This window comes from Bos mutus, chromosome 7, assembly GCF_027580195.1.
Source record: "Bos mutus isolate GX-2022 chromosome 7, NWIPB_WYAK_1.1, whole genome shotgun sequence".
NCBI classification, from domain to species: domain Eukaryota; kingdom Metazoa; phylum Chordata; class Mammalia; order Artiodactyla; family Bovidae; genus Bos; species Bos mutus.
The window spans coordinates 46931161-46951564 of NC_091623.1; the positions used below are offsets into that span (position 1 = coordinate 46931161).

At 57.8% G+C, this 20404-nt stretch overlaps 1 protein-coding gene across 1 annotated transcript; it reads right to left on the reverse strand.

Annotated features, from left to right (window-relative positions):
- Positions 1 to 678: 678 nt before the first annotated feature.
- COMP (cartilage oligomeric matrix protein) lies at positions 679 to 8421 on the reverse strand. The gene is made up of 19 exons (XM_070374797.1): positions 8319 to 8421; positions 7983 to 8068; positions 7509 to 7560; positions 6914 to 7083; positions 6081 to 6218; positions 5739 to 5813; positions 5487 to 5645; positions 5295 to 5399; positions 5101 to 5208; positions 4735 to 4894; positions 4081 to 4199; positions 3804 to 3856; positions 3526 to 3707; positions 3147 to 3325; positions 2977 to 3025; positions 2565 to 2761; positions 1683 to 1855; positions 920 to 1059; positions 679 to 835 (listed from the first exon to the last, which is right to left on the reverse strand). Exons 1-19 carry the CDS (start codon positions 8395 to 8397, stop codon positions 789 to 791), a joined length of 2271 nt encoding a protein of 756 aa, XP_070230898.1. The 5' UTR covers positions 8398 to 8421; the 3' UTR covers positions 679 to 788.
- Between the last annotated feature and the right edge of the window lie 11983 nt (positions 8422 to 20404).

A 20404-nucleotide genomic window follows, 5' to 3' on the forward strand; every position in this document is an offset into this window, starting at 1 on the left:
CCACTGATATATGCAAACCCTCCAGGCCCGGCCCCGTCCCACCTGTGTCCCTTTGTCCAGGCTGGCTCTGCCCTCCCCAGCATGCACATTGTGCTGTGGCTGTCCCGTGGGCTGCACGCGTGGGTGCCCACAGTGGGCGGGGGCGGGCGCTCAGGGCGCACTTGGCCAGCCCCTGCCCGTCCTTTCTGGCGTGGGCACTATCGTCTTTGTACCTTTGCATCCTTTGTAATGAAACGTAATAAAAATTCACTGTTTTCGTCTCTGCCTCCTCCCTTTTTTTCCTCCCCTCTTCTCCCGCCTCAAGGATGAGATGTGGGTTTTGCAGGCGCACCAGGTGGAAGTTGCCCAGAGACCACGCACCCATGAACACGGGCACCCAGGCCTGAGCCCCTCACACACACACCGCAGGATCCTAGGCCAGATGCTCCAGGGGCGCGGAGGGGACGAAGCAGCAGGCCTGGGGCCTGCAAACCGAGGCCCGACACTCCTAGTCAGGCTGCTAGGGCCCCAGCCAGTCAGCAGGGAGCCAGTGGCAGTCCCCACCCCCACTGCCTAAGTTTGGGGTCTCTGGGCCAGCCTCCCCTCAGAGACTTGACCCTACCATCTTCCCGAAGCAGAGACCACAGCCAGCCCCTCCGCCACACAGACACACTTTATTTTGTCTTCCCTGAGCCCCTCTCATTCCCCCCCAGGCCGACTGCCTCCTGGGGCCTGGTGCTGATGACTTCCCACGCTGAGGGCAGTTGTGCGGGTGGCTGTCACCTAGTGGCAGGTCCCCAACCCCATCCCTAGGCCTGCAGCAGCCTCTGGGCCTCGTAGTCCTCGGGGATGGTGTCTGTGGAGAGAGGGTGAGCAGGTGAGAGGCGGGTGAGGGTGGGGGGTGCAGGCTCCCCGCCTTCCCTGATGAGGGTCCTCTTACCGTTGCAGCGGTAGCGCAGGTTGGCCCAGATGATGTTCTCCTGGGAGAAGCAGAAGACCCCCAGACGACCGCCCCGCATGGTCGTATCCAGGATCACGTTGCTGTCTGCCACCAGCTCTGGGCCCTCGTAGAATCGCACTCTGCAGGGGAGGAGGGGACCGTGACTCGGGGCCCTAGGCCAAGCCCTCCCCTCTCAGAGCGTCAGCACCCTGCCCAGTGAACTAGCTTCTCTTCTCTAGGAGAGGGAACTGTGTGTCTCCCTGCCTGGGCCACACTCAGGGCAGAGGGGGCTCCTGATGTGAGCCTCAGTTCCCCTGTGTGACGACGGATGTGCAGGGCGCGCATACAGTAGATGCTAAACATAGCGCCTAGACTTCCTGGCAGCGCAGAGTGGGGATTGGGAAACGGGGAGTGGGTGAGACCCCACCTTCTGCTATGTATGTGCGGAGTTCAGAACCCCCAGCCCTGGGTCCAGGCCGCCCAACCTGGCCCCGCCCTTCCCGAGTCCAGGCCCGCCCCTGTCCCGCCTCCCCTCTGGCCCCGCCTCCCCTCTGGCCCCGCCCAATGAACAGCTCATCTGCCGGACCTGAACCCTCCCCATGTCCTCGGAGGGGTATCATGCCCCAGGGCCAAACAGTTATTTCTGCCTGTATTATTCCTATTTTACAGGCTAGGGGACCAAGGCCCCCCGAAGCAACCCTCTCCCACAAGAGCCAGGAATGAGCAGGGACTCTGGGCCCCTTGGCGGAGGGTGGGTTCCCACCTAATATAGCCCACTTGGGGCCGGTGCTGCAGGAACCAGCGGTAGGATGTCTTGTCCTTCCAGCCCACGTTCCGGGGATCCTTCCACAGCAGCCGCACCTGTGATGCTGTGTCCCCTGTGTGCCACAGTGCGTTCCGAAGCTGCTCCCCAGGGCCTGTGGAGGACTTCACGGCCTGCCACATCCAGGAAGAGGGGAGTGGGGTCAGGGACCATACAGGCCACCAAGGCCCCCAGACGGGCAAGGAGCTTTGAGTCACAGAGGAGTGGTGGGGGCCCCTGGTATGCCTGGATGGGAGACCCTCACGGAAGCCTTGGCCACATGGAGGTTTACAGGTAGGTTATAGGGGGCAGCAGTGGTCGGTAGGATAAACTAGAGTCCAGAGGACTTAGGGAATTTCAGGGTTTCAGTGAAATACTGGGGTCCGGGTGGCGCTAGTAGTAAAGAACCCGCCTGCAATGGAGGAGATGCAAGAGATGGGGGTTCCATCCCTGGGTCTGGAAGATCCCCTGGAGGAGGGCATGGCACCCCACTCCAGTATTCTTGCCTGGAGAATCCTATGACAGAGGAGCCTGGCAGGCTACAGTCCATGGGGTTGCAAAGAGTCGGACATGCCTGAGCGCATCTATTCTAGGGGGTCTGCAGGAGGATTTAGAACCTGAGAGAAAGCTTGGGGCTCTGTGAGGGGGTTTGGGTGCCCACAGGAAGACCAGGGGATCCTGGGGGAATGTTTGAGGGCCTGTGGGAGGAACTGGGAGGATTTCGGTAGAAAGCCTTTGAGGTCCGTAGGATAATGCCGGGGACTGCAAGGCTTGTGGGTCTGTGGAAGGGTAGGGGGCCTCAGAGAAGGCGCTGAAACCAAGCGCTCAGGAAGGGCCTGGCACCTTGAGCTGGATGCCGGGCTCTGCCACCGCACGGAAGGGGTTCGCCTGCCAGTACGTCTGCTCCATCTGCTTCCACATGACCACATAGAAGCTGGAGCTGTCCTGGTAGCCAAAGATGAAACCAGCGTAGTCGTCATCCGTGGCAGTGTTCACGTGGAACGTGCCTTCGAAATCCACGCCATTGAAGGCCGTGTAACCTGGGGAGAGGAAGGCACGCTAGCCTCTGGCCTACCGGGATCCGGATCCGTTCCTGAACCTTGCCCCTTCGGAGTACAGAATGCCCAAGCCCAGAGTCCAGCCCACCTAACCTGGCTCCGCCTTTCCCGAGTCCAGGCCCGCCCCTGTCCCGCCTCTCCTCCGGCCCCGCCCCCCGAGCAGCTCCCTGCATGGCTTGGCCACCCCCGCGTCTCACCCACAGCCAGGCCTGGGTCGCTGTTCATCGTCTGTACGATCTCCATACCCTGGTGAGGTTCAAAGGAAGAAGGGCGTCAGGCCAGAAGGACTGGGCTCCCTGCCCCCAGTTTAGGACCCGCTGTGGTGGTCCTGGGCTCCCCCTACTTCCCGCCTCGTCCCCGCCCCCACCTGGTTGAGCACCACCCAGTTAGGGTCTATCTGTGCGTCGCCCTCAGGGTCCAGCACGACCGTCTGGAAGGCCCGGAAGTCGGTGAGGGTGACCTCAGCGTTCTCCGGACACACATCGATCTTGTCTACCACCTTGTCCGCATCAAAGTCGCCCTGGCACGCATCACCCACGCCGTCGCCTGAGAGGAGGTGGGAGGCCCCCCCGCAATGATAGAATGAGCTCCAGGCCCCGCCCCAGGCCTGGCCATGCCCATACAAGCTACTGGCCCTGCCCAGGCCACGCCTCCAGCTCGGCTCACAAATGCCACTGCCCCCACCGTGCCCACCCCTAACCTCACCCTGGCCCCGTCCCCCACACGGGACCTGCGTCCGGCCTTACGGTCCATGTCTTCCTGGCCCGGGTTGGGCACTAGACGGCAGTTGTCCCTACTGTCGGGGACCCCATCATTGTCATCATCGTCGTCGCAGGCGTCACCCTGGCCATCGTGGTCTGAGTCCTGCTGGGCACTGTTGGGCACTGTAGGGCAGTTGTCCTTCGAGTCCTGGTGCCCATCCCCATCCCTAGAGTGGGTGGAACAGGGACAATGAGACCCCAGAAAGCCGGGTCAGGTGCTGCCCACCCTGGGTCCCCACCTCAGCCCCAGATGGCCTGCTTACTGGTCTTGGTCGCTGTCACAAGCATCTCCCACGAAGTCGTGGTCCACATCCCTCTGGGGGCCAGAGGAGGGGGAGGATACAGACGTTCATAATCATGGCAGAAGAATTCAGAAGCCTCTTCCCCACCCCCAGTTCCAGAGCCAAGATCCTCCTGTGCTCAAGCAACAACCCCCACCCCCGCCCCGACCCCAAGTTGTTCAGACTGGGCTGGAGTCTTGTTAACCAGTCTGGGACTCACCTGGGGGTCTGCCCCAGCTGGAGTCTGGCCTACACTCACCTGGTCTGCGTTGCTCTTCTGAGGACAGTTGTCACAGGCATCTCCTACACCATCACCATCAGTGTCTTTCTGATCTGAGTTGGGCACCTTGGGGCAGTTGTCTACCGGATTGCGGATCCCTGTGAGAAGCAGAGGAACAGAACCGGATCCCCAGATGGGGCCGGGGCCAGGCTGACTTCAGCAGAGCAGGTGCAGACCTGGGATTAGTCTGGGACAGAGTCCCCACTCCACCTTTGGCTGGCTCCCAATAACTACAAAGTTAAACCAAGTATTCGTGCCCAGTGCCCAGCCTCCTAGAGACTAAATGGAGCGGTGCAGGGACTGGCTCAGTATGTGCACCACCTTGAGTCTCTCCCGGCTGTAAAAATGGTACCTCCTCCATGGGGCCCTGTCCCCCATGCTCACGGCTCTGTCCTCTTTCCCCTGCAGCATCTAACGCACGGTCCCCTTTCCCCTCCTCCAGAAGGTCTTCCCTCTTTCCCTCGGCATCCCAGCTTGCATTTCTGCCCGCGGAGCAGGATCAGCGGTCCATGGCGCCCTAGGCGAGCTCACCCGCTCCCCGGCTTCCAGAAGAGGCTGAGCCCCGCCTCCAGCCAAACCCCACCCCTTGGTGCCCGCCCTTTCCTCTCCTCTCCTCCCCTGCCCAGAACTTACGGTCGCCGTCTATGTCGTCGTCGCAGGCGTCGCCTCGGCCGTCCTTATCTGTGTCCTTCTGGTCGTCGTTCTTCTGGGACCGACAGTTGTCGCACGCATCGCCCCACTTGTCGCCATCCGTATTTCGCTGGTCTGGGTTCCGCACGAGCGGGCAGTTGTCCTAGAGGTGAGGGCCGGTTAGGGGATAGGCAGTCCTAGAGAGTCAAAAGTCACTCCCCAGACTGTCCAGCTCCGAGGCCCCGCCTCCTCTGCATGGAACCCTCCCCCCTAGTCCTTTGGGACCCCGAGATCAGCCTCTGAGGCCACACCCGTCACCCGGAGACACGCCCCCCACCCGGTCTCGCCCAGGCCCCACTTTTGCCCCACCTTCTCATTGAGGACGCCGTCCCCGTCGGCGTCCGGGTCGCAGGCGTCTCCGATGCCGTCCCGGTCCACATCCTCCTGCCCTGAGTTGGGCACCGTCACGCAGTTGTCCTAGGGGTGGGCGCTGCGGGCATTAGGGGCGTGGCCAGTAGGCCCGCCCACCCTCTACCAGGCCACGCCCTCCGCACCCCCCCTACCTTTCTGCACTGGCGCTCAGAGCAGCGTAGCTTCTCGTCCGGAAAGCCGTCTAAGTCTGTGTCGCGGCCGCAGATGAGCCCATTGCCAGCCCAGCCGACGGCGCACTGCGGGTGGGGTAGTAAGTGGGTGCTCTAGCGTGGCCCTACACCCGCACCCTCATCCCATTCCACTCCTGGCCCGCTCGCACTCACCACGCAAGATCGCGACCCATCACGCTCTAGGACGCAGTCGGCCTTCTCGTGGCACGGGCTGGGCGTGCCGTCAGGGCAGAAGCGCTGTGGCCGCGGACGGCAGCCTGATGCCTGGTCGCCCACGAAGCCGGGCTGGCAAGGGCCACACTGGAAGGAGCCCTGAGCCCAGGCCACAGGAGGTCAGCCCTCGCCGCCTGACACCTCCGCCCCACCCTCCATCTCTCAATCCTTCCTTCTCCTCCCAGGCCTTACCACGGTATTGACGCATACAGAGTTGGGGACGCAGTTATGCTGCCCGGTCTCACACTCGTTAATGTCCGTACAAACCTGAGTGGGAGAGAGCGCACTGGTCAACGCTCCAGGCAGATACCCCCAGACCCGATTCAAGAATCCTCTGAATCCTACCTCTTCCCTGCACCTTGCCTCCAGTCCCGACCATCCCTGATGGGAAACCCTTAACTTCCTCTTCCCCAGACTCCTGTCCCCATCTGTTGCACCTGGAGCCAAGCAGGCTGCAAGGCTGGAGTTTACTTAACAAAATGCCGCCCACCCCGAAATGCTCCTCCCGGCTCTCCAACCCCCGATGGCCCTCACCTGCTTATTGGCCTTGGCGAAGGCCAGCCCCACGCCCTCATGGGTGGGGCCGCTGAACCCAGGTGGGCAAGCCTCGCAGCGGAAGCCCGGACTGGTATTGATGCAGCGAACGCCAGGGAAGCAAGGATGGGCAGTGCACTGGAGGAGGAAGGGCCGGGGAGGATCAGAGGATGAGGAGCTGGGCCTCCCAGAAAGAGGCGCCTTAGGGCTTATTGAACTTGTAAAGTTCAAGGGCCATCAGCTAGCTATAGGAGGGAGGGGGTGCCATGTGGGGCAGAGGCTATTGTCCCAGAGGTCACACACGGCTTTGCCTTGATGTGGGAAAGGGCAAGACCAGGCGAGGAGAAGGGCCTGCCTGGAGTGGGGCTGTTTCTGGGACCCGGTGGGCTGGATGCTCATGGACGGGGGAAGAAATTTTGAGGGCGGGCGTCTCCAGCGGAGCGGGGAAGTGGTCGTCGGGGCGTGCGTGCCCGTCGGTGAGGAGGTTGCCTGGGCGGGGGAGCCCCGGTGGTGGAAGGGTCGCTGGGGTCGGCGACCCCGGGCGGTGGTGAGTGGGGTCGTTGAGGGGGACCACTCCCGGCGGTAGGGGAGTCGTCGGGGCTGACGTCACTGGCTATGGAGGAGGTCGTCAGGGTGGGCGTCCTAGGTGGAGAGGGGCGTGGTAGGGGTGACTGTCCGCCGGCGGTGGGGAGGTCGTCAGGACGTGCGCCCCCGGAGGTGAGGGGGTCCTCTCCCGGAGGACCCCCAGCGGACGAGGAGGTCGTCGGGGCGGGGCGGTGGGGAGTTGTGGGGCAAGCGTTGGGGGTTCGTCGGGGCGGTGGTGGCAGACGCACCTCGTTGACGTCGGCGCAGTGCGAGCCGTTGCCTGTGAAACCTTCGGGGCAGGGTCCGCAGCGCGCGCCGTTGGCTGTCTCGGTACAAGCCACTCCGGGGAAGCAGAAGCCGGGCGAACACTGGCTTAGCGGCCGTACCGTCAGTTTGGGGGTTCGCGCGGGCTGCATCCCTGCAGGGAGTGGGGCGCGAGTGGTTAAGGCCACGCCCAGGGGTGGAGCCTATCGAGACAGAGCTCCCATCCTGGCTCTTCTGCGACCCCGCCCCGTACTGAGTGCTCCGCTCTCCAGGTCTCTGCAGACTCTGGATCTCTGCGCCCGACCGTTTTTTTTCGCTTCTCCCTCCGCGACTCCACCTCCCAGCGTCTCTCGCAAGGTTTCTGGCTCTTTTGGGGGTCTCCCCCTCCCACAGTCTCTCTGTCTCCTTTCTGTTCCTCTCTCTCCATCTTTCATCCAATCTCTCCATCTCTGTCAACCTCTGTCTTCTTCTCTGTCTCTTTTGCTCCCGGTCTGTCCTCTGCTCTCTGGATATGTTTCTGTCTCCCCATCTCTTCTCGCTCCCCGGCCACCCCGTCTCCGTCGCCCCGGCTGCGCTCACCGCACGCGTCACACTCCATCACCGTGTTTTTCAGGAACGTAATCTCCTTGACCTTTGGTGCAAGGGAGATGGGGTGTGGTCAGCGGGGCTCCATCATTCTCCTCCCTCGCCGGTCTCCCCTCTCCCTCTCTCAGACTCCTTCCCCATGGCACCACCGTCGCGGACCCTCTCCCCACGGACTCCCTACCCCCAGATCCGCACTCTCCCAGCCCCTTCTCCTCCTTCTCTGGGATTTCCTTCTCCCCTCAAGGATCCGTACCCTCTCCCGTAGAACGCCTCATCCTTGGGACCCCCCCGCCCCGCCTCCTCTCCCTCTTCCTTTCCATAAACCCGGCCCCTCTTCACCTCCATCAGGACCAACTTCTCCGGTCCCTTCCCACTCCCCCACCCTCCCCTGCCTCCGAGACCCACTTCCCCTCTTCCAAGTCTCTGTCTTCTCCCCTGCACCCCCAACCCCCCAACCCCGGCCGGCACCTGCTGCCGCAGTAGGTCCCGTACGTCCTGCAGGGCCGCGTTGGTCTCCTGGAGTTCGCGTAGCATCTGCGGGCCCAGGTCCCCACCTGCGCTGACAGGGGGCGCTGGTGGGGCGTCGGGAACCGGCGACCCCCATCACCACTCCTCACCCCGCCGCCGCAGGGATCCCTGACGCCCACCCAATTACTTGAGCTTCTGCCCCACTTTCTGCTGTCTCCACCCGGCACGCCCCGGTGAACTTTCCCCGAACATCAAGGAGCCGCGCGCGACCCTAGGCCTCCCGTGAGTCCTGTCCCTCTGGGGGTCAGAGGCACGGCGTGGGGAGGAGCGGCTTACCCAGCGGCATCTGCCCCTGGCCTGATGCGCCGAGGGCAGCCAGCGTGAGCAAGAGAACGCGGGCGGCGGCGAGAACCATGACGGCGGCGGGGAGCTGGACGGCGGCTCGCTCTCTGCCGCCCACGAGGGCCGAGCGGCCTATTTATCCCGGCGGCGCGGCCGGCCCGGGGGACGGCCCACCGCGGCCCTGCCCAGCGTCCAGCCACAAGGTAAACAGACGGCGCTGGCCTCCACGTTCAAGGCCCCGCCCAGCGCTGCTGAACCCGGATCGGGCGAGGAAACTGAGTCAGCGGGGGCTTGGGCTGAGGTTGGTGGGGCGGGGAATCAGTCAGGACCGCCCTCCAGCCCTTTCATTCACTTGTTTGAGAGACGGCTGCGTGCCAAGCCTCCACCATAGCTGGAACCGAAGCGAGCCCCATAGCGGCTCCCCTCAGCTCACACTTAGGGAAACTGAGTCAAGAGTGGCTTAAGGTTAGGAGTTACCTCCTCCCCCAACCCCTTTCTGGTCTTTCCTCTTTGCCGTTCTCTGGTTGATGGGTAGGTGGTGGTGACAACCTGGTCGCCCAGAGGCCAGAGCCCACTCAGTCACCCAGTCTGTGCACCCGCCTGTGTGTGTCCCTCCCCGCAGGAGGGCTAGCAAATTAAGAGACTCCGGCTGGAGGAGGTCTGAAGGGGAGCCCTGTGCTTCTGTTTGTCGAGACTTTGCCCATACCATCGGAGCTCCAGTCCAGCTCTGTGGGAACAGCTTGTAATAAAAATAGAAATTATTGCTAATCAGGAAAATCCTCCCAGCCCAGCCATACTCTTAAGCTACAAAACACCTCTGTTTTCTGGTATTAACACTCTCTACTGCTACCCTTCAGTGTTTGCAGCCTCTATTCTATAAGCAGGGAAACTGAGGTCCAGAGAGGTGAAGCAAATAGCCGAAAGCCACTGTGAGGGGCAGGGATGAAGCCAAGATAGGGTCATTGCCAGATCTGTTCTAGTGGGAGGTTGCAGAGAAGTCACTGAGGGCTTCCTGGAGGAGGTGGCAAGAAATCTAAAGGAAAGGAAGACTCAGTTCAGGGGATAAAAAAGGTGACAATTCTGGCAGAGAGAAACAGGTGAAGCTTGAAGTTGGGGATATTTCAGGCACATTCATTCATTCCACAAACGCATTGACCATCTGCTATGTGCCATGAGGCTGGGGACATGAAGTGGACAAACCAGATTGGGCTCCTCCCTCGTGGGGAGCCCACCATAATCGTCCCAAGGGACAGGCAGCAGTGGGAGCTCCAAGAAGGTGCCTGACCCATCTTGGGGCATCAGGGGGAGTCTAGGGAGGTTTCTTAGAAGAGGAGGGAACACAGAGCTATGACCAGGAAGGTGAAGAGACCACAGCCAGATAAAGAGATGGCTGAAAGGCATTCTAGCTAGAGGAACAGTATGTGCAAAGGCCCTGAGACAAAAGTGAGTCTGGTCTGCTGGACAGATTGATCTCAGGGTAGGGAAATCTTAGGGCTCAGGAGAACTGGTGCCAGGTGGTACAGGGCTTGGGCTGTCTCCTGAGGGCAATGGGGAACCACAGAGGGTGAGTGAGGAGTGGTGGGGAGGCTTAAGAGTCAATCCCAACCTGGGCACTTCTAGTGAAGCCTGTGCCCTGATGCCTGTGGCAGGACCATGAGCTCACCTCCTGTTTCCCTTGGCATCCGGCACACCTGGGGGCCACTCCCGGCTGGTGCTGGGATTCTTGGGAAAACCACGGCTCCAGGAGGGCCTCTGGGCTTGCGTGTGCCTCATGCAGCTAGGATGAGGACACATGGAAGCCAGGCCCCTGCCACAGGCTTGGCACGGGGCTAGAAGCGTGGGCACGCATGGCCGTGTTCATGGCTGGGCCATGAGGAGTTATGAAGAAGAGCATTCTCAGCAGAGGGAATGGTGAAGATGGCAGTCCTGAGGCTGTCCCAGTCTGCAGATTAGACAACAGAGGCCTGGAGCCGGCCAATCGGGTTTAATGTTCCTGCTCCCTGGATCCCACTGGCTCTGAAATCCCACTTCCAGGCAGCAGCCCCCTCCTCCCTCGCACACCTTGGCAGCCTCACATTACACACTCACTCACTCTGGGTGAACTTCCGGCCCTTGTACCTGCTGTTCCCCACCATCCCAAATACCGTTCTCCTTCCTCCAAGATCTGGCTCTGATGCCCTCCTTCAGGAAGCCCTCCCTGATCTTCTCGGGCAGGGCTTAGGGGCTGCGTGACATTCCCCCAGGATGCCTGACAGAGTATTTCTGGCAGAGAAACAGTGACCTCTCCAGGGGACTGGGGATGTCTGTGTTTTGTTCTGTTCCTCCTTTCCCAGGGGCCCCTGGGCCCGCAGAGAGCCCTGCCACTATGAGTAGCACATGGTTATTGTCTCTTATAATTTGTGTACCGTTGTTACTATTAATAACAGTAACCCCTGCTCCCGCTGTACTTTATGACAGACTCAGGAGCCACACAGCCTGGGTTCGAATGTCAGCTGGGCATAGCCTCGCTGTGTGACCTAAGGCAAGTGGCTTGACCTCTCTGTGCCTCAGTTGGCTCACCTAGAAAGTGGGAGTGATCACTGCTGAGAGGACTGAATGAGCTCAGTGTCTTTCTCCAGTGTTAGCCTCATTATACAATATGGAACTTATACACGATGTCAGTTATACCTCAGATTGTTCTTACTCACATTTTCCTCAGAGAGGGAATGAGACAGCTCAAGCTCACACAGCCAGGATTAGACCTGGAGAAGGCAGGACCCCTGAGGCCTTCACACCACCCCTCTCTGCTCTTGGCCACAGACTGCAGATGAGAAATGCTAACCCAGGCCCCTCATTAGCTGTGAAGACTGCTGCCCGGGACCTCCTGGCCTGAGCCCTTGGCTGGCGCCCCAGCCAGCCCCCCTTCCCACCACGCTACACCCAGCGGTTCCAGGAGCCTGGCCAGGCTCGAGCAGAGGGGCTGGTGCCTGTGTGATGAGGCTTCGGAGCCCTCCCTGGCAGAGTTCTGCTGGGCCAGGAGACATGTGGGCGCCCCCCGCTTGCCCAGCCGCCTCTCCTGTGAATCCAGAGGGAAAGTATGTCGGGAAGGCAGCCGCCCTGCCCTGGGCGGGCCCAGCCACAGGCTCAGGGTCTGGGGAATTCATTAGAGCAGCGAGGGAGGCCACTTAGCCACTGCTGGATCTGCAGCTGAGGAGTCTGACCCAGCCTGCCTTGGATGGCCCGGCTGCACCCCACTCTCCAGAAAGACCAAGCAGTGGGGAGCAGGGCGGTGGGGCAGAAGGGGTGCCATCTGAGCACTGGAGTCTGGCAGACCCACCCTGACTTGCTCTGTGAACTCTGGCAAGCCCTGACTCTTTTCCCATCCTCCATTTGCCCTGACTGTGTCGTCATTTATCTCAGGCTCTCCAAAACATATAATAAAGAGGAAAATAACAATAAATATAATGGCTACAATTTTATTGAGCAAGTGCCAAATGCTCGAAACCTTGCCACATCACTTTTGTGGGTTTTCCCTTTTTGTCCCCTCTCCTCACAGCCTTAGGGGGCAGGAACTGACCATCATGGGAGGCAGCAGGAAACTGCCAAGAAGTCTCGGTCTCTGGCACCAGGACCCTGAGTTTCATATCCCACCTCTGCTGTGCAGCTTCAGACAAGTTGCTTAACGTCTCTGTGCCTCTTTTCTTTCTTTCTTTTTTTTTTATGGGGTAGGGGAGGGTACCTTCAAAAGTAGATTTACTTTTAATAATAATGTAGATTTTTACTTCTCCAGTTTAGAGAATGGACTGCAGAGTCGCCTCAGGGGAGAAAGGACTTCACTAGGAACCAACTGGAATTTAACGATGCGGCATTCAATGGGCATTGACTTCTGAGAATGGTTTTACACCACTATTATCTTCAGAATTTTCCAGGGATAACTGTGGCTGGACAAATGACCGCCCTACTTTTTTCTCCTTTCCTCTCACATTTAATGAGAGTTTTGTGGGTAACAGCAAAACAAACCAGTGTCTGTGTTGCATGAAGAGAGACTGCCTACAGGCTCACTATAGAAGTTTACTTCTCTCCCTCAGTCTGTCTGTGTTTCTCTCTGTCTAATGAAGTGAAACATGAAAAGGCCTGAGGTTGTTTGCAGTTTATCAGCAGCACTAAAAATCCAAGTGAAATGAGGACAACGAGAGCCCCAACCTCTGAGGCTCATCATAAAACCCGAATACATGAATCCATGAAAACTACACTCGGCCCTTTTTTTTTGATAGGTGAGAAGTGGATTTATTCAGAGAGAAACACACTCCACAGAGTATGGGCCATCGCTGAGGGTGAATGCCCACTTGGCACTTCTCGATATTGGTGGTTGCTCTCGTCCCCCCTCTACAGATGGGCAGACTGAGGCTCAGCATGGCAGTCTCAGCATGCTTCCTCGATTTGGGGAATGCTCAGAGAGGGAAGGTACACAGCCTTGCTGCAGGGAGAGGGGCCCCTGTGGGTGGGTGGGCAGCAGAGAGCACAGGAAACAGAGCCCTGCCCCCAATTCCTCCTCGTCTGCTTCCAGCTGCCGCCTCAGCTCATCAACAGGAGGCCCTTGTTCAAGCCAGTGACGGCAGGAGGCCGAGGGTGGGGTGTGTTTACCGACTGGCCACCTGGCAGGCAGAGGCCCAGAGGTGCACGGGCCAGTGTGGGAGGGAGGCTACCAGGCAGGGAGGAGCCCCAGCCCCAAAGGGGGAGCCCTGCCTGCAATAGGTGCCCCAAAATGCTTCGCAGACAATAGGGTAAGATTAAATAACGTCATCCACTGCACAAGCAGATGGGACGATGGTGGTCTCAGCCTCTCAGCCCGGCAGTAGGGGACCTTGGAGGTGGACAAGTGCATACCAGCTGCGGCAGGATGGGCTGGGAAACAGAGCCCCGGAATCAGGGAGACCGCTCTGCCAGGGAATGTTAGTGTTGAGGCCTGAACGGGTGAGCGGGTTCCAGATGGTAAGGAGTATCCAGGGCTGAGAGCAGAGCAGGGATGGAGGCCTCCAGGGTCAGGCGGGGGATGTGCCTGATACGTAGGAGATTCAGTGAGGAGGCAGGTGTGGCTGGAGCAGAGGGTCAAGGGGATGATGGAGGGGAGAAGGCTGGACCACAAGTGATGTGGTGATGGGAGCCTTGTGTAGAAACAGCCCTGAGCCATGTTTGGGATCCATGGGCCTCTCAACCCCATCTCTTTCTGCCTTCCAGGCCCTGACCTGGACAGTGACTGCTCCCGAGCGCAGTTTCCCCTTTAAGATCGTGCACTCCTTCTTGTCCCACCTGGGTTAGTAGCTCCTCTGGCCTCCAAAGGGCCTCAAGTGTCCATCACAGCACTTACCATGCTACAGGGACACAGATGAATGACATGGCCATGTGACTACGTCCTCCACTGAGCCTCCACTGAGTCCCACTATGTCTCCTGCATTATGAATGTATTAGAATAAATCAATGATGGATGGATGGTGGATGGATTGATAAAGGATAGATGGATGGACAGATGCGATGAATGGATGGATAGATAAATGGATAGTTGGATAGAGGATAACCTGATTGGCTGGATCAGGGGATGGATGGATAGACAATCAGATGAGATGGGTAGATGACGTCTGGGTGGATGGATGGATAGATGACGGATGGGTGGATGGATGGGTAGATGACAGATGATGGATAGATGGATAGATGACAGCTGGGTGGGTGGATGGGTAGATGATGGCTGGGTGGATGGACGGATAGATGATGGATGGTGGATGGATGGATAGATGATGGATGATGGATGGGTGGATAGATGATGGATGATGGATGGATGGGTAGATGACAGCTGGTGGATGGATGGATAGATGACGGATGGGTGGATGGATGGATAGATGATGGATGGTGGATGGATGGATAGATGACGGATGATGGATGGATGGATAGATGACGGCTGGGTGGATGGATGGGTAGATGACAGCTGGGTGGATGGATGGATAGATGATGGATGGGTGGATGGATGGATAGATGACAGCTGGGTGGATGGATGGGTAGATGACGGCTGGGTGGATGGACGGATAGATGATGGATGGGTGGATGGATGGATAGATGATGGATGATGGATGATGGATGGATGGGTAGATGACGGCTGGGTGGATGGACGGGTAGATGATGGATGGTGGATGGATGGATAGATGATGGATGATGGATGGATGGATAGATGACAGATGATGGATGGATGGGTAGATGACGGATGATGGATGGATGGATAGAAGATGGCTGGGTGGATGGATGGATAAATGACGGCTGGCTGGATGGATGGGTAGATGACAGATGGGTGGATGGATGGATAGATGACAGATGATGGATGGATGGGTAGATGATGGATGGGTGGATGGATGGATAGATGACGGATGGGTGGATGGATGGGTGGACGATGGATGGATGGATAGATAAACAGATAGTTGGATGGAGGATAACCTGACAGGCTGGATCAGGGGATGGATGGATAGTCAGATGAGATGGATAGATGACGGATGGGTGGATGGATGGGGTGACCACATAGGTGGATGTATAGGCAGGCAGATGGGTGGACAGAGGGATAGATGGGTAGGTGGCTGGGTGGATGGATGTTTCACAGACCGATGGGAGGATGGACGGATGGATGGACAGACACCCCTCCTTGGAACCTCTCGAGCTATGTGGCAGCCCCACTCAGAGTCACTGGAGAAGTCAACCCAGAGAGAAGGTGAAACACACAGCAGCTGCCTTTGTCCATTCTCTGCCTCCCTCACCTTTCATATGAGACAAACGCAGCGGGCGCGGCTCCCTCGGGCCACGCTGACTCGCTCCCTCTGAACTTCCTACCCTCGGGTCCTCTCCTCAGGACTCCTGCACAGGCTTTGCCCTCCACCTGGAGCACTCTTCCTTCTGCTCTTCACCTGACTGACCCTTACTTACCCTGACCTAAATGGTACTCCCTCAGGCCAGACCAGGCTGGCCAGCCTGTGTGTCTATTCCCACCCCACGGAGGGGGACTGAGTGTTCAATCAAACCCTCCTGCGTGTGTGTCCGTGCGTGCTCAGTTGTATCTGACTCTTTGCGACCCCATGGACTGTCACCTGCCAGCCTCCTTTGTCCATGGGATTCTCCAGGCAAGAATACTGGAGTGGGTTGCCATGCCCTCCTCCAGGGGGTCTTCCTGACCCAGGGATTGAACCCGAGTCTCTTGCATCTCCTGGTCACAGCCGGATTCTTTACCCACTGAGCCACCTGGGAAGCCCCAAACCCTCCCAGGAATGGCTAAACCACAGCAACTCTTGGGGTAACCTTTGAGAAGTGCATGGAGCCCTCTGGAAAAGGGGTGTGCCGCTGTTGTTGCTGGCCCACAGGGTGCTGGGAAAGGGGTCACTGGAACACCCACTCCATGAGTTTTCCTGACTGTTTCCTGCTGAGTTGAATGACTTACTCTTTTCTAAAGTCAGGAAGTTCCTGTGAATCCAGGCATCCCAGGACCACAGAACGGGAAGCAAAGGACAGGGAGTCACAGAACTAAGGAATGATGTAGTCACAGCACTGTGAGTTAATGGAGCCATGGAACCGCAGCATGCTCAAGCCATGGCACTGTGGGATCCTAGGGCCACAGGACCACAGTGCTAGAAGCCCACAGACTCAGGGAATGTGGCCTCTAGTCAACAAGAGCTCAGAACCATGGGATGGTGGAAGCCACAGAATCTTGGGGGGCCTGAGACACAGCACCCAGAAATCCCACATAGGAGGTGCCATAAGATGGAGTCTCAGAACTGAGCCCATCAGAAACACCGCCTCGGCTCCACCTTCACCTGTTGGCTGGCCAGGGAGGCTCTCAGAGGCCACGGAAGCTCGGAGGCACTCTCTCTCCATCCCTGGGGCAGCCACAGGAGAGAAGGACCACGCCGTCATCAAGGCCTGGAGCCAGCCAGCCGCCAAACACTCAGCGAGTCCCCTGTTGCCAGGGCCAAGTGAGGCTGTCCAGGTGCCGAGAAACAGTGCCAGCCTCCGGCCAGGCGCGCCGGGACGCCGAGTGCTCAGCAGCAAGTGGAAAAAGAATCAACGGGTTCCTTCTACATCCACATCCTCTTAAAAGCCAACAGCAACATGACTCGGGGGGGAGGCTGTACCCTGGCTGCATCGCCTCCGGATGGCGGCGACAGGAAGCAGCCCCCCAGCACTGCTTCTGCCCACGCCAGGAGTCACAGCCCAGCTCGGATTGCACCAGACATATCCGTGCATTAATGAACTCTCCAGGGACTGTTCACCCAGCAGACCTGACACCTGATGCCCAGCATAATGAATCTGTTTTGGAGAGGGGAAACTGAGGCCCAGAGGCGAAGACTGCTGGCCCGGATCATGAGGGTGAGAGCTGAGACCCAGACCCAAGCCTGTTGGATGCTAAGATTGAGCTTGCCACCACCAAAACGGGCTTCCTCTCGGGCTTCCCCAGCCCCATCCTCCTGTTTCTAAATGTGATAGAGCGTGGAAGGCGGGAGCCTGGGCTTCGGCAATTCCTTCCCTTTGCTGAACTCGGATCCTCTTATTCACGGGGCTGCTGTGGGGACGAAACACAATCATAGTGAGTGCTCATTGAACCTGGCACTGCTGTCATGAAAGAACTTTCCCGTGCTTCCATCTTACAGAAAGGGAAGCAGAGGGCCAGGGAGAGGGGATTCCAGCCCTCCCAAGGCCCCAGGCACCTGCAGGGAGGGCAGCTCTCATCATGATGGGGACATGGGTATGAACAAAAACAGCTGATTTTCTGAAACACCAAGTTACAGGGGGAGAAAGCTCATCCCTTGCTGCCTTACCTTAGCATCAGGGTTACCTTCAGGTATGGCTGGATCCAGAACCCCAATTGATGCCTTCAAGATCTGTTTCTGTCAGCTGTCTTCTTCCTCAAAGAATTGTCAAGAAATACACATGACATGGAAGTTATCATTTCAACAAATTTGAAAGCGTACAATTCAGTAGATATTGGTATGCTTGGGGTATCAGGCAATCATCAGCTCTATCTGGTTCCAGAACAGTTTCATCTTCTCCCCAGAGGAAAACCCGTCCCCAGTATCAGTCACTCCCAATCCCCCTGCCCCCAGAGCCTGGCAGCCACTGCTCTGCTTGCTTTCTCTGTGGACTTGCCTGTTCTAGACATTTCGTATAAATTGAATCACACAACATGTGTCCTTCTGTGTCTGGCTTCCCTCACTCAGCCTGTCTTCAGGGTTCATCCCCGCTGCAGCGAGTATCAGACTTGCGTTCCTTACTGTGCCAGTGGATGCACGGACCTCATTGTGTTTATCCGTTCACCAGGTGATGGACATTTGGGTGATTTCCACCTTTTGGCGGTTGTGAATAAAGAACCCTGTGAACATGTGTGTGCAACTTTTTGAACACCTGTTTTCAGCTCTCTTGGGTGTATACCTGCGCATGAAGCCGCAGGATCTTATGGTTCTATGATGGGCTGTGTTCACTTTCTGGGGAAGCGCCGCACTCTTTTCCACGGCGGCTGCAACACATGACACTCCCACCAGCGATGCACAAGGGTTTCCGTTTCTCCGCATTCTTGCCAACACCTGGTTTTTAGATTTTTTTGATTACGGTCATCCTAGCGGGTGTGAGGTGATGTCTGCTTATGGTTCTGATTTGCGTCTCCCTCATCAGCCTTCTTCCTGCTTCTTGGAGTGGCGAAGACAGGTCAGGCTTAAATTTCTCCATCCCCACGATCCAGCAGAAACAGAGCACCTTTCTCCCGCGAGGCCCAGAAGAGATCTTCGGACTGAAGCTTCTTGGCCCAGTTCAGGTTCCTGTCTGTAAAGGCAGGGCTTTGACTGGAGAGGCCAGAGACTGAAGTCATCCTCTCGAGGTGGGGGGAAAGGGTCAGACCCTCCTGGACGCCACCAGAGGTGAACAGTGGAGACTGGACCCCCTCCCTGCCTCCTGCCTCAGTGGCCATCCTGGGATTACAGGCTGTCGGATGCCATCTGAAAGGGAGGTGACCCTGGTAGTGTGCCAAGCCTCCATGCTCTGCCTCCATTTCCAAACACTGTGTTCAAAGCGCTTCTTGTTACCTTCCGCTTGTGGGGAGGGTGGCGGTCCCAGGTCTGACCCAGGCTTCCCTGGAACCCTGCCACTGGGGGCAGCTCCAGGCCCAGCCCAGGCCCTTCCTTCCTCTGCTGGCCTCTTGACCTCCCCTGGGTACCAGGCAACCTTGAACATCACAAGGAAACAGGCTTTGCCTGGAATGGCTGCCACCAATAGTCTTATTATTTCCAAATGGCTGGCGGGTGGCAGAGGAACCCACAGTCACTGATCTCTCATCCCATCACTCATGCCAAGGCTGCTCACCTGACGTTTGTCTCCCTCACTCCCCCAGCCCCACTGCAAGCCCTGAGGTGTTGAAATGGGGGAAATACAGAATCACAAGGAATCATGAAGATCGGGTTTGTGACCATAATCCAGAGCAGAAAAAGGAAGGAGGCAGGGAACAAACAGAGCCCAGAGAGGGCAAGACATTTGCTCAGGGCCACACAGTAAAAAAGAAGCAGATCTGATTTAGTCTTCACCTTTTTTTTCCAACCAGAGGATAATTGTTGTGTTGGTTTCTGCCATACAGCAACTTGAACCGGTCATAACTATACACGGCCTCTTTGTCTTCAGCCTCCTTCCCCCCACCCCCCACCCCACCCTCTCTGTTTTTAAAATTATGTTTTATTGTAGTAAAAACATATAACATGGACTTCCTTGGTGGTCCAATGGTTAGGAATCTGCCTGCCAATGCAGGGGAGACAGGTCTGATCCCTGGTCTGGAAAGAGTCCACGTGCCATGGGGCAACTAAACCCCCAGGCTGCAACTGCGGTGCCTTCTAGCCACAGCTACTGAAGCCCACGTGCTCGAGGGCCCACGTGCCGCAGCTGCTGACGTCTGCGCCCCAGAACCCTGCAAGAGGGGCCACTGCAATGGGAAGCCCACACACCACACCTGGGGAGTAATCCCAGCTCGCCACAGCTAAAGAAAGCCCACGCACAACAATGAAGCCCAAGCACAGCCAAAAATAATAATTAAAAAAAAACACATAACATAAAACTTTCCATTATAATCAGTGTATAGTTCGCTGCCATGAAATGTGTTCACGTTGTTGGGCAACCATCCCTGCCATCCGTTTCCAGAACACTTTCAGCTTGAAAACCTGAAACTCTGTCCCCATCAAGTAACTCCCCAGCCCCCGCCACTTGTCTCCACATTTTTTTTTTAATAATTGTATTTATTTAATTTAGTTTTGGCAGTGCTGGGTCTTTGCTGCTCCGACGGCCTGATTTCCTCTAGTTGGGTTAGAGTGTGGGCTAGTCTCTAGTTGCGGTGCACGGACTTCTCAGGCAGCGGCTTCTCTGGCTGAGGTTCCCGGGCTCTGGAGCACAGCTCGCAACGGGCTTAGTTGCTCTGTGACATGTGAGATCTTTCGGGACCAGGGATTGAACCTGTGTCTCCTGCATTGGTGGGTGGATTCTTTACCCCTGAGCCACCAGGGAAGCCCCTCTCCCCACTTCTTAAGCCACACTTGAACCACTTCCTCCTAGCAACTGGGATCAGAAGACTGGAAAGCGATTCAACTTGGTTCTCACCCCATCTGATTTTAAGCTGCTGACTTGTGGCCCTGTTCTGGAAGGTTTAGGACTGCTGGGGTCTTGTCCACTGGATGCCAAACTGAGTCGTGAATGGGCTGACCTGAGGAAGTTGTCATGAGGATAATGCTGACTCCCTAAGGTGGGGGCTGTTGTTCTCCTCATTGTAGAGACAGAAAACTGAGGCCCAGGCACGTGACAGCCCACGTCTAGCGAATCTCAAACCCCGTCCCGTGGGCCTGGGAGGGCCTCTGGACAGGGTGGGCCTTGGCTGGTCTGAGGGGTTGGTCCCCAGCGCATGGTCCTGGGCAGGACACGTAACTGGTGCTTCAGGAGGCCTTGGAAGTGCAGAGCAATGCCTCCATTTCCGATGGGAAACTGAGTCACCTTTCATGGTCAGAGAAATGTTGGGACCTAGCTTTTTGCCCTCCTGACCCCTGTCACCACTC

What these genes read in the sequence shown, in the direction of transcription:
- COMP (XM_070374797.1), bottom strand. Translation starts at nt 8,397, where the DNA reads ATGGTTCTCGCCGCCGCCCGCGTTCTCTTGCTCACGCTGGCTGCCCTC. An exon ending in ATGGGTCGCGATCTTGCGTG is followed by an intron (nt 5,400 to 5,486) that starts GTGAGTGCGAGC and finishes CCCCACCCGCAG; the next exon opens with TGCGCCGTCGGCTGGGCTGG. An exon ending in CTGAGCGCCAGTGCAGAAAG is followed by an intron (nt 5,209 to 5,294) that starts GTAGGGGGGGTG and finishes GCCCACCCCTAG; the next exon opens with GACAACTGCGTGACGGTGCC.